The 13,142-nt window shown below is 35.9% G+C and overlaps 1 protein-coding gene across 1 annotated transcript; it reads left to right on the forward strand.

Annotated features, from left to right (window-relative positions):
* The first annotated feature begins 10,918 nt into the window (after positions 1-10,918).
* On the forward strand, positions 10,919-12,911 carry LOC107643774 (uncharacterized). Its single transcript, XM_016347509.3, has 2 exons — positions 10,919-11,241; positions 11,666-12,911. Exons 1-2 carry the CDS (start codon positions 10,919-10,921, stop codon positions 12,540-12,542), a joined length of 1,200 nt encoding a protein of 399 aa, XP_016202995.1. The 3' UTR covers positions 12,543-12,911.
* The last annotated feature ends 231 nt before the right edge of the window (positions 12,912-13,142 follow it).

Raw genomic sequence — 13,142 nt, forward strand, 5'->3', positions numbered from 1 at the left:
GCCAAGAGACCAACCTGGTTTTAAACTGGGAAAAATGTCACTTTATGGTGACTGAAGGGATTGTCCTTGGGCATAAAATTTCAAACAAGGGAATAGAGGTGGATCAAGTAAAAATAGAGGTGATTGAAAAATTACCACCACCTGCCAATGTTAAGGCAATCAGAAGCTTTCTGGGGCATGCAGGATTCTATAGGAGGTTTATAAAGGATTTTTCAAAAATCGCAAAACCTCTGAGCAATCTGCTAGCTGCTGATACGCCATTTGTGTTTGACACAGAGTGTCTGCAGGCGTTTAAAACACTGAAAGCCAAGCTGGTCACAGCACCAGTTATTTCTGCACCAGACTGGACATTACCATTTGAGCTAATGTGTGATGCCAGTGATCACGCCATTGATGCAGTACTGGGACAGAGGCATGACAAGCTTCTGCATGTCATTTATTATGCTAGCCGCATTTTAAATGATGCCCAAAAAAATTACACAACCACAGAAAAAGAATTGCTTGCAGTGGTTTATGCCATTGACAAGTTTAGATCATACTTGGTAGGATCAAAGGTGATTGTGTATACTGACCATGCTGCTCTTAAATATTTACTCACCAAGCAGGATTCAAAACCCAGGCTCATAAGATGGGTGTTGCTTCTGCAAGAGTTTGATATAGAAATAAGAGACAGAAAAGGGATAGAGAACCAAGTGGTTGATCATCTGTCTCGGATAGAGCCAATAGAAGGGACGTCATTCCCCTCTCTTGAAATCTCTGAAACCTTTCTGGATGAGCATTTGTTTGCCATTCAGGAAACACCATGGTTTGCAGACATTGCGAACTATAAAGCTGCAAGGTTCATTCCCAAGGAGTACAGCAGGCAACAAAAGAAAAAATTAATTACTGATGCAAAGTACTACTTGTGGGATGAACCCTATCTCTTTAAGAGATGTGCAGATGGCATAATTCGTAGGTGTGTGCCTAAAGAAGAAGCACAAAGGATCTTATGGCATTGCCATGGGTCACAATATGGAGGTCATTTTGGAGGTGAGCGAATAGCCACCAAGGTCCTCCAATGTGGCTTCTACTGGCCTACACTCTACAGAGATTCCCGAGAGTTTGTACGTAACTGTGACAGTTGCCAGAGAGCTGGTAATTTGCCTCACAGTTATGCCATGCCTCAACACGGAATTTTGGAGATTGAGTTGTTTGATGTATGGGGTATTGATTTCATGGGGCCTTTCCCACCATCATACTCAAACACTTATATTCTGGTGGCAGTTGACTATGTATCAAAATGGGTTGAGGCCATCGCCACACCCACCAATGATACTAAAACAGTGCTGAAGTTCCTCCAGAAACATATATTCAGCAGGTTTGGTGTTCCCAGAGTACTAATCAGTGATGGGGGCACTCACTTCTGCAACAAACAGCTTTACTCTGCCATGGTCCGGTATGGGATTCGCCACAAGGTGGCGACTCCATATCATCCACAGACAAATGGGCAAGCTAAAGTCTCTAACAGAGAACTAAAAAGAATCCTGGAACGGACTGTAAGTACCCGTAGAAAAGATTGGACACGAAGCTTGGATGATGCTCTGTGGGCTTACAGAACAGCATTCAAGACTCCTACAGGGACCTCTCCATACCAACTTGTGTATGGTAAGGCATGCCACCTGCCTGTGGAACTAGAACATAAAGCCTACTGGGCAACCAGGTTCCTAAACTTTGATGCCAAATTAGCTGGAGAAAAAAGATTGCTCCAGCTAAATGAGCTAGAGGAATTCAGATTCACTGCTTTCGAAAATGCCAAGCTTTATAAAGAAAAATAAAAAAAGTGGCATGACAGAAAGCTGTCATCTAGAATCTTTGAACCAGGACAAAAGGTTCTATTGTTTAACTCTAGGCTCAGGCTATTCCCCGGGAAACTGAAGTCCCGGTGGAGGGGACCATATGTGATTACAAGTGTATCACCATATGGTTATGTGGAGCTTCAAGATATTGATTCTGACAAGAAGTTCATTGTTAATGGACAGAGAATCAAGCACTATCTTGAAGGCAATGTTTAGCAAGAGTGCTCAAAGCTGAAGCTAGATTAAAAGCTCAACAAGGTCCAGCTAAAGACAATAAAGAAGCGCTTGCTGGGAGGCAACCCAGCCATGGGGCATCACTTCCTCTAAGCATTTTGCCCTATTCTTGATTTTATTTGTTTATATAAAGTTCACTGATACTAAGGTAAAGAGTCAATTGTATAAGTTCACAGGGTTACAGAAGGATTCTGTACACAAAACAGAGAAAAAGAGCTCACTGGCAAGAAAACGCCAGTAAAAATCTGTTTTGGGCGTTCAACGCCCAAAAGAGGCAACCACTGGGCGTTGAACGCCAGATTTACAGCGTCCTGGGCGTTCAGAAAAACGCCCAGTGACAAAGGGGTTCCTGGCATTCAACGCCAGAAAGAAGCAACAGCTGGGCGTTGAACGCCCAGAAGAGGCAGCATTTGGGCGTTGAACGCCCAAAACATGCAGCGTTTGGGCGTTCAAACACCAGGATGGTGGGGAGGAGGTAAATTCGTTTTTTCTTCATATTTTTCATTTTAATCCTAATCTTCATCTTTCAATTCATGATTTCTTGCATAAACATGTTAAGAACCCTGATTTTTAAAATCCCTAATTTCTAAAAACCCTTCTTTAAAAATATTAAATGTATCTTAATCCATAAGCACAAATCCTTTTTTTCAATCCAACTCAACTCTTTTTCAAAATTTTCAAAACAAATCTCTCTCTTTTCATTCAAAAATCTTTTCAACTAAGCAATCTCTTTTTCAAATCTCCATACTATCTTTTTCAAAAATCCAAATCTATCTTTTTCAAATATCTTTCATATCTTTTCAATTTTAAATCATATCTTTTCTTATCATATTTTTTTTCTAAAAATCATATCTTCTATCTTATCTTTCTCCCTATTTTCGAAAACCCACCCCCCTCTCCCTTTAAATATGGGTTCGGCCTCCCTCCCCTGCCATCCACCATTGCACCTAGCTCTCCTTCTCTCCCTCTCCTTTCTTCTCTTTTTGCTTGAGGACAAGCAAACCTCTAAGTTTGGTGTGCTTATCCGTGATCACTAAGATCATGGCTCCTAAAGGAAAACAACCCACTCCAAGAGGCAAGAAAGAAAGCCTTCCAAAACCACTTTGGAATCAAGGGAAGTTCTTAACTAAAGAACATTCAGACCATTATTACAAAATAATGGGTCTAAGATCAGTGATCCCGGAAGTTAGATTCGATCTGAAAGAAGACGAATATCCGGAGATCCAGGAGTAAATTCGAATCAGGAACTGGGAGATCCTAGCCAATCCTGAAACGAAAGTGGGAAGGAATATGGTCCAGGAGTTCTATGCTAATATGTGGCATACAGACAGGCAAAGACTATCTGAATCTGCTATCTATGACTATCGGACCTTGGTCAGAGGAAAGATTGTTCATACCCACCCTGACAAGATCAGGGAGATCTTAAAGTTACCTCAGCTGAAAGATGATCCAGACTCCTTCAATAGGAGAATGATGAGAACAGACAAGGGCCTGCATAAGATTCTAGAGGATATATGTATCCCTGGAGCTAGGTGGACCACCAGCATGAAGGGTGTCCCAATTCAACTCAAAAGAGAAGATCTCAAACCAGTCGCCAGAGGATGGCTGGACTTCATTGGGCATTCTCTGCTGCCCACTAGCAACCATTCTGAAGTCACTATTAGAAGAGCAGTGATGATCCATTGCATCATGATGGGAAAAGAAGTGGAAGTTCATCAACTGATTTCAACTGAATTCTACAAAATTGCAAACAAAAATTCCAAAGATGCCAGGTTGGCTTATCCAAGCTTGATTTCTATGCTCTGCAAAGACGCTGGAGTAAGGATGGGAATAACTGAGTATATCTCAGTTGAGCGGCCAATCACCAAAGCATCAATGGAAAAACAACAAGCACAGGATGACCCCATCAAGAAGAGAACACAGGAAATTCTCCCAGAAATCCCTCAATCTGAATACTGGGAGTATCTGGAAACATCTATTACCAAGATGCAAGAAGCTATGGAACAAATACAGAAAGAACAGAAGGAACAAAGTAGCATTCTTTGCTATTTGCTTAAAGAACATGAGGAGCAAGGGCGTGATCTAAGGGAACTGAAGCGCCAGAAATTATCTTTTAAAGGACCAAGCACCCCGCATATCAGAGGAACATCCACTTCCCAGAACAAAGGTTGTTAAATTCCAATCTTAGCCTTAACTCTGTGATAACTGATTTTATTAGTTTTACTTTAGAAGTCGTATAATAGTAATTAGTATCTATATTTTTTATTTTATCCCCAATTAAGCTATAACTTAATTTTATCATCATCATTAAGCATGAATAAAATAGAAGAATTTCTTTATAATAAGAGGCAATATTTTTCGAGTTTTTAATAAAATAAATTCTAATTATTTACATGTGGTGGCAATGCCTTCTGTCTTCTGAATGAATGCTTGAACAGTGCATATGTCTTTTGAATTTGATGTTTAAGACTGTTAAATATGTTGGCTCTTGAAAGAATGATGAACATGAGACATGTTATTGATAATCTGAAAAATCATAAAAATGATTCTTGAAGCAAGAAAAAGCAGTGAATACAAAAGCTTGCAGAAAAAAAAATAGAGAAAGAAAAAGAAAAAGCAAGCAGAAAAAGCCAAAGCTCTTAAAACCAAAAGGCAAGGGTAATAAAAAGGACCCCAAGGCTTTGAGCATCAGTAGATAGGAGGGCCTAAAGGAATAAAATCCTGGCCTAAGCGGCTAAACCAAGTTGTTCCTAACCATGTGCTTGTGGCGTGAAGGTGTCAAGTGAAAACTTGAGACTGAGCGGTTAAAGTCAAGGTCCAAAGCAAAGAGAAGAGTGTGCTTAAGAACCCTGGACACCTCTAATTGGGGACTTTAGCAAAGCTAAGTCACAATCTGAAAAGGTTCACCCAATTATGTGTCTGTGGCATTTATGTATCCGGTGGTAATACTGGAAAACAAAGTGCTTAGGGCCACGGCCAAGACTCATAAAGTAGCTGTGTTCAAGAATCAACATACTGAACTAGGAGAATCAATATCACTATCTGAAATCTGAGTTCCTATAGATGCCAATCACTCTGAGCTTCAATGGATAAAGTGAGATGCCAAAACTGTTCAGAAGCAAAAAGCTACCAGTCTCGCTCATCTAATTAAAATCTGAGCTTTACTCAAAAACTCTGAGATATTATTGCTTCTTAAATTATGTATATTCTATTTTATTTATCTAGTTGCTTGAAAACAAGCAACATTTTAAGTTTGGTGTTGTGATGAGCGGATATTTTATACGCTTTTTGGGGTTAATTTCATATAGTTTTTAGTGTGTTTTAGTTAGTTTTTAGTTTATTTTCAGTAGTTTCTAGGCAAAATTTATATTTCTGGACTTTACTATGAGCTTGTGTGTTTTTCTGTGATTTCAGGTATTTTCTGGCTGAAATTGAGGGAGCTGAGCAAAAATCTGATTCAGGCTGAAAAAGGACTGCTGATGCTGTTAGATTCTGACCTCCCTGCACTCAAAGTGGATTTTCTGGAGCTACAGGACTCCAAATGGCGCGCTTCTAATTGCATTGGAAAGTAGACATTCAGGGCTTTCCAGAAATATATAATAGTCCATACTTTTCTCAAGGATAGATGAGGTAAACTGGCGTTCAACTCCAGTTCCATGCTGTAGTCTGGCGTCCAGCGCTAGAAACAAGTCACAAAGTGGAGTTCAACGCTAGAAAAGGATCCAAAGCTGGCGTTGAACGCCCAAAACAGCCTTATGCACGTGATTAGCTTAATTCTCAGCCCCAGCACACACCAAGTGGGCCCCAGAAGTGGATTTCTGCACCATCTATCATAGTTTGTTCATTTTTGTAAACCTAGGTTACTAGTTTAGTATTTAAACAACTTTTAGAGGTTTATTTCGCATCTCATGACATTTCAGATCTGAACTTTGTACCTTTTGACTGCATGAGTCTCTAAACTCCATTGTTGGGGGTGAGGAGCTCTGCTGTGTCTCAATGAATTAATGCAAGTAATTCTGTTTTCCATTCAAACATGCGTGTTCCTATCTAAGATATCCATTCGCACTTCAATGTGAATATGATGAACGTGACAATCATCATCATTCCCTTACAAATGCGTGCCTGACAACCACTTCCATTCCACTATAGAATGAATGAATATCTCTTGGATCTCTTAATCAGAATCCTCGTGGTATAAGCTAGATTGATGACAGCATTCAAGAGAATCTGGAAAGTCTAAACCTTGTCTGTGGTATTCCGAGTAGGATTCAGGGATTGAATGACTGTGACGAGCTTCAAACTCGAGATTTTTGGGCATAGTAACAGACGCAAAAGGATAGTAAATCCTATTCCGGTACGATTGAGAACCTGCAGATGATTAGCCGTGCGGTGACAGCGCATTTGGACCCTTTTCACTGGAAGGATGGATGGTAGCCATTGACAACGGTGATCCACCAACACACAGCTTGCCATAGGAGGACGTGCGTGCGTGAATCAGAAAACAGAGGAAAGCAAAATTTCAGAAGACAAAGCATCTCCAAAACTCCAACATATTCTCCATCATTGCATACATGTATAATTTGTGTTCTGCCCTTTATTCCTTGCAATCAAATTTGATAAGTGAATTATTTTATTGGTTTCCTGACTAAGAGTTACAAGATAACCATAGATTGCTTCAAGCCAACAATCTCCGTGGGATCGACCCTTACTTACGTAAGGTATTACTTGGACGACCCAGTGCACTTGCTGGTTAGTGGTACGAGTTGTAAAAAGTGTGATTTATAATTCGTGCACCAGTTTCAACCACCAACACCAATCCAAAAGCCAACACCACTTCCAATAATCACCAAATATCAAGCTATACACATATAATATATCAAAATTAATACCTAGGGTTCACAATATTCTAAACCACAAGGGTTTCGAGAAATCTTACCTTACCCAATAGTATTAGGGGCACAAACCAACAATAATCCACTATTAGATGGCATCTAAACAACCAAAATTACAAAAATCTACTCAATACCATACCCAATTTTTCGAAACTGTTAGGGCTAAATAATGGAGTGTAAAATGTGATTTCTTACCAGCAATGCTTAGATAGAAATGACGGGCTTGGTAAGAGTTTCGCGTGACCGCAAACGACACGCGAATCGGAGCACCATAGCTCGAGTTATGATCGAAAGATGGTAATGGTGAATAGTATTTTCTCTTCTCCCCTTCCACTCTCAATCTCAGCTGCAACTCACTCTCTAAGTGTTAATATGGCTGAATAGGGTTCATTTAAGGTTATTTATATGTTGGACTTGGGTCCAACTTAGACCCGGTCCAAACGCGTAGTATTTTTGGTTTGTTTGGCCAAATTTTGGGTCAAAATCTTTAGAATTGGTGCCCGGTTTTTAATTCTTAATAATTTCTCAAGTTTCTCTACAGTTTTATTTTTTCTCTCGTCGTACCGGACAGACTTAAGCCGGTACTGCCGACTAATTTATTGGTACGCATTTTTACGCAATTTTTTGCCAAAAATTATATTTTTCCACTCGAAAAACTTCACTAAATCCAATTTTCACCTTTAAATTTTTAAATTAAGACTTCTAAATTTTTTAATCTATTCCGAACAATTAATTTATTACGATAATTGACTTCCGGTTCTTACATCAAGTCTATGAAGTTACTCTACCAACCCAAGGAGCTTAGATATTCTACTAATCTTTTTAGGTAAGATTCAGTTTGGATATCTCACTAATTTAAGAACCTTATATATTATTGTTTTAAGCTTTCTCAAGCTAAGAAGTGACTCAGATTGGACAATCTACCAACCTAAGAACATTAGATATTCCATTGACATTCTTAGACAAGACTCAAATTAGATTGCAACCTAACTTAAGAACATTATATATTCTTTCCTCAAGCCTTTTTAGGCTAAGCCTTAACTCATATTGGATACCCCATTAATCTTAGAACTTAGATATTATTTCGACCTTTTCTCAAGTAAGATTCATATTAAAAACCTACGGTAATGACCAAAATGATAAAAAAATTTGCACACTTTACAATTTAGATGCGAGTCTTTTTTTCGATATTTTAAGACAGTTCATAGATGTTATCTAAAAACTCAAGTGTATCTCAGATATACAACAAAATTATAGGGTTAAAGAACCCATATTATGTGGAGGAGTATTAGAGAGTTAGTAAACTCAACAACTACAGAAAAAAAATTGGCCTACTTCTAAGATATAGCCAAAGGATGTTTTTAAGTTATATAGAGCTTACTTAGCTTACTAATATAATCTACTAAAAGATGCACAATACAATCTAGACTACAATCTATGTTCTCTTATTTTTTTTTACAGGTGTGTAACTTATGGGATAAAGAAAAGAAGAAGTAACATTAAGAACATATATTTTAAGGAGGTTTCTTAGATGAAAAACATATATTAAGGAGCTTCAAGATTTAAGATATTTTTTTAAAATTATGAAAAAATATAAAGGTTAGTTTATAAAATTAAAATTTAAGTTAATTAAAAAATCTCAAAATTTTTTAGCTATTTTCATCGTCCTCCTTAGCACTCATCTGCTTTAAAAACGTTCTTTTTCATTTCATTATTGTCACTTTCTCCTGCTCTTCATTCTTTAACACCACCATCTATTCTTCTTTCCCCTACCTCAGGTGGAACAAGAAAAGGAAAGAAAAATGAACAAAAAAAGAGGTGATTAAATAAAAAAAACTTTTAAGTCTTTTCTGTATAGCAACTCATAAAATTTCAATAGCGGAACCAACCACTCTAAAAATTCTAAGAGGATATTTTTGTGTTGAAAGAATTTTTCACTATTGATTTTAAACACAAAAATTTTTTATTAGAGATTTTTCTTTTTGAAATTCTTCAATAATAATAATAATAATAATCCAACTCCACTTTAGTTTTTGAAAATTATAGGGAAAGAGGGGAAAAAGTATGAAATAAATAGAGTCTGAATAACCACAAGTTCTGCCATTTAAAATTGAATCTCACTGTAACTATTGAATGTGCTATAAGTTGTAACTTGTAATGCAACATTTTAATTTATTTATTTTTCACAGCATAAAGATTTATCCGCCATTGTTGGTGAGCACATGAGAGAGATGAGCCATTGAGAGTGAGACAATTTCTAAGACCTAGAGTTACGTTGGGCATTTAAAAATTTTCAAAATTTAATTTGTTATTTTTCTAGGTCATTAACATAAACTATAAAAATTGTATAAAGAATGAATACGAGTCATATAAATAAAATATATATTCTTAGTTAATCCTTCAAAAATAGTTGATTTTCTCACCAAAACCATTTTTCAATATTTTGATTTTTTCAAATCTTCATCAACTTGTTAAAATTCTGACTGTATAAATAGTATTGGAATCGAAGATAGTTCACTCTTTTTAGCTATTATCCTCATATTTCCTTAAGGGTAGAAGAAGAGGACGACTTAATAGTGCAACTGTGCAAGGCCAATTTTTCATAAGCAAGTGAATATGAAGCAAAATTTCAATTAGGATATCATAGAAGCAAATTTCAAGTAATAAACTACGGGCTTGAACCAAACAAAAAATTATTTCACGGCACTCTTCGTTCAAAATACAAGAAACTAAGGCCCAACTTATTGGCGTTTAACCTTTTTCATCTCAAACAATGAGTTATCACTTATCGGAGTGCGTGCTCTAAGACTGTTTTTTTTTTTTTTTTTTTTTGGTAGTACCGTGCTCTAAAAATTTTATCTGAAACGATATCTCCCAAGATAAATGATTCTATATTGACTATTGAGAAGGCTACGTAAGATTTTTTGAAAGACAAGCCCGTCATGATAAGTCCAAGTGTTGAAAAAATTGACTAACCACCAAAAGATGCCTAACGTTATTTGTTCTCTACTTCTCTCAGTTCTCTGTGTGTGCCGCGTCAAATCACTTCAGCATGAAAAAGTATTATCAAGTATATCACACTATAATAACTTTTTTTTTTTATGTTTATGTAATTTTTAAACCAACATATCTTTATATTTCTTATTTTTTAAATTAATAAGCAATTCAATAATCGAGTGTTCTATAATTATGACAATACATAATAAAATATTTTTAGATAGAAATATTTTCAATGTAAAAAGTTCTATAATTAATGATTGAAGTAAAGAACTAAATTTACGATTTTTAAAATTAATATATATAATAAGAGTATTTTAGTTATTTTCTATAATAAAAGTATTATATCTATTTTTTATAAAAATTAATACTAATTTAAATTTGTTCAAGATATAATTTATTATTTTTTTAATCAAATTAATTTATCTGATCTAATTTTAACAAAAATAATATAATTTAATTGATTATATATTTTAAATTTTAATTACTAAAATTATCTTTAAAAAAAAAATATTTCAGACGAATAGCTCCCTTAATATTAACTTATAGTCTTATATACCCTTTAGTGAATCTGTCCAAATGGACAAAGACAAAGCCAGCTGGAGTAACCAAACTTGACTGAGGCCTTCAAAAAATCCACAACCCAAAGTCAGCATTGGAACCCATACAATTGACAATTGACATTTCCGTTCCTCCCATACTGGCTTTCTGAGAAAATGCTATTTCCCTTCACTTACCTTGGTCAACCTTCCACATTTACTCACGTGGGTTAACTTGGTCATAATTGACCACATCTAACATCTTCATATCATAACACAAAGCTTTCCAGAGACCATATATATAAGTGCATGCTGAATTGCTAATTCGCCAAATCACCCCCAAGATCCACATTAAACAACTTATCCCAAGATACACAAACATAGCTAGAACAAAGTAAGAAGCAAATTAAATCGTAGGAATATGTATGTGACTAGGCCTCTTTCTCTATACAAGAAATCTCAAGATGCTCTCTCATTGCCTCCACCTGAAGGCCCAAATTCTGGTATTCTTGTGATTCAAGATGAAAAGGATTTGGAAACAACATCTTGTTTTGGTTTGGGGAAGTACCATGAGGTGAAGGATTTGCCTTTTCCTCAGAATATGAGCCTTGAGCTGTTCTATAGGTCAGGAATTTCCCTCAACAGAGCCACTCATTACCACCATGTTGTTTTCATCCCAGTTCTTAATCAACCTTTGTCTTCTAACAAGTACTATGTCATTCATCATAATGGCAAGCATAGAGGGTAAGCCTTAACTTTTAGTTACTGTCATAAATAAATACCATTATTATGCACTAGCACAATTCAAACATCAATTAGAGAGATATTATATTATATTATATTATATTAGTTACACATTTAATACTTAACTTTAAAAATATCCATATCTTCTTATTCTTAATTAATTTTTAGCATTTTAGTAAAAATGATCACAATTATTCGTAGAACACATTAAATATGTTCTAATGACGTCCAAAAATTTTCCATACGTTATGTGGGCAATTCAAATATCCCAAGAAACCATAGTTTTCACTTTTCACCGTATGATGAAGCAGCTGGTAACATTCAATCAAAATTTGATTTGTTATACTATATATCTCCCATGAATGAATCATTCTTTTGACATGATTAAGGGTTATATTGATGTAATTTGCATTTGGTTTTGCAGGGAGGCATACATTAATTCAAAGCAAGAAGATTTGGACACATTCTGTTTCTACAATTCTGTCTCTGATATACCTCTGCATCATTTTGACAGCAATAACACATACCAACAATTCGAGATTCATCCCCAACGAAGCAAAGTTACTTTCAGGAGTGGCTTCTCAGCTAAATCTGTTAATCCAGATGGATATCCTCCAAGATTCTTGAGCAGAAGGTGGAAGCTGAGTGCCTCCAATTCGAGTGATTCAAGCATAGGAGAAGCAACAGGTGTGAATGAAGCCCTCCGCTCAAGCAAGCCGGAATTCGAATTCTCCATAGGAAGTAAAAGCTCCAAAAGTGTTGTTGTGGGAAAATGGTATTGTCCCTTCATGTTTGTGAAGGAAGGGACTCATAAAACATTGAAAGAAGAAGTGAGAAAATCAATGTTTTATGAGATGACACTAGAGCAAAAATGGGAAAAAATATTTTCTTGTGAGAATGAAAATGACACTAATGTGAATGTGAATGTGAATGTGAATGTTCAAAGGGAAGTGGTTGGAATTGGTGAATGGGAAGCTATGGTTGATAAAGAGAGGGACATAGGTGAAGGGTTTTTGTGGTTTAAGAGTTACAATAACATTGGAGAAAAGAATAGTGTGGGATTGAGCATGGCAATAGTTGAGAGAATGAAGTGGGAGCAAGAAAGAGTTGGGTGGATTGGAGGGAAAGAAAAGCAAGTTAGAGTTCAGAAATTGGAGGAATACAAAGGGACTCAAAATGGATGGAAGAAATTTGGATTTTATGTTTTGGTTGAGACTTTTGTACTTAGAAGATTGGACGGAGGCATAGTTCTCACCTATTCATTCACACACCAGAATCAACTTAGAAGCAAATGGGAATGATTTTTTCTTTTTAATTTTTTCCGTTGGGCTTGGGTGGAATTCACCGCTGGAAGAAGCAACGAATCCCCTTTTTAATTAAACTAAACCATGACCAAAAAAACATTAAACTAAACCTATCTTGTTCGGATGTTTTTGTTTTATTTTGTTTTTTCGGTAAACGGATGTTGTTTTTTTTTTTTTTTTTAATAGATTCTATCTTGTTCTGCCTTTTCTTTTTTCCTTTTGGGACATATCTTGTTCTGCCTTTTCAAGTGTACATTATATGCCTTAGGCCCAAAGAAGAAATTGGGTAGAGCTTTTTGTAAAATTCATATATTCATTTTTGTTTGATATGCTGATTAAGAAAAAAAAGTAAGTTTGTTCATTTCATTCATTCTCTCTTCGATTGTGATCAATTTGATATTGCATAATATATTCTTGGATAAGATAATCCAATTAGAAAAATTATCTAAGGCGGCATAGGATTTGATGGTGTTACTATATTTGAAATTCTTAAGTAAGTACTGTTGTAAAATAAATAGATGGAAAAGAGAAGTGGATGTAGAAATAAAAGAGGGAATATTTTATTAATTCTTTTTAATATATATATATATACTAAAG

Source organism: Arachis ipaensis, chromosome B5 (genome assembly GCF_059453495.1).
Source record: "Arachis ipaensis isolate K30076 ecotype BB chromosome B5, ASM5945349v1, whole genome shotgun sequence".
Classification (NCBI taxonomy): Eukaryota; Viridiplantae; Streptophyta; class Magnoliopsida; order Fabales; family Fabaceae; genus Arachis; species Arachis ipaensis.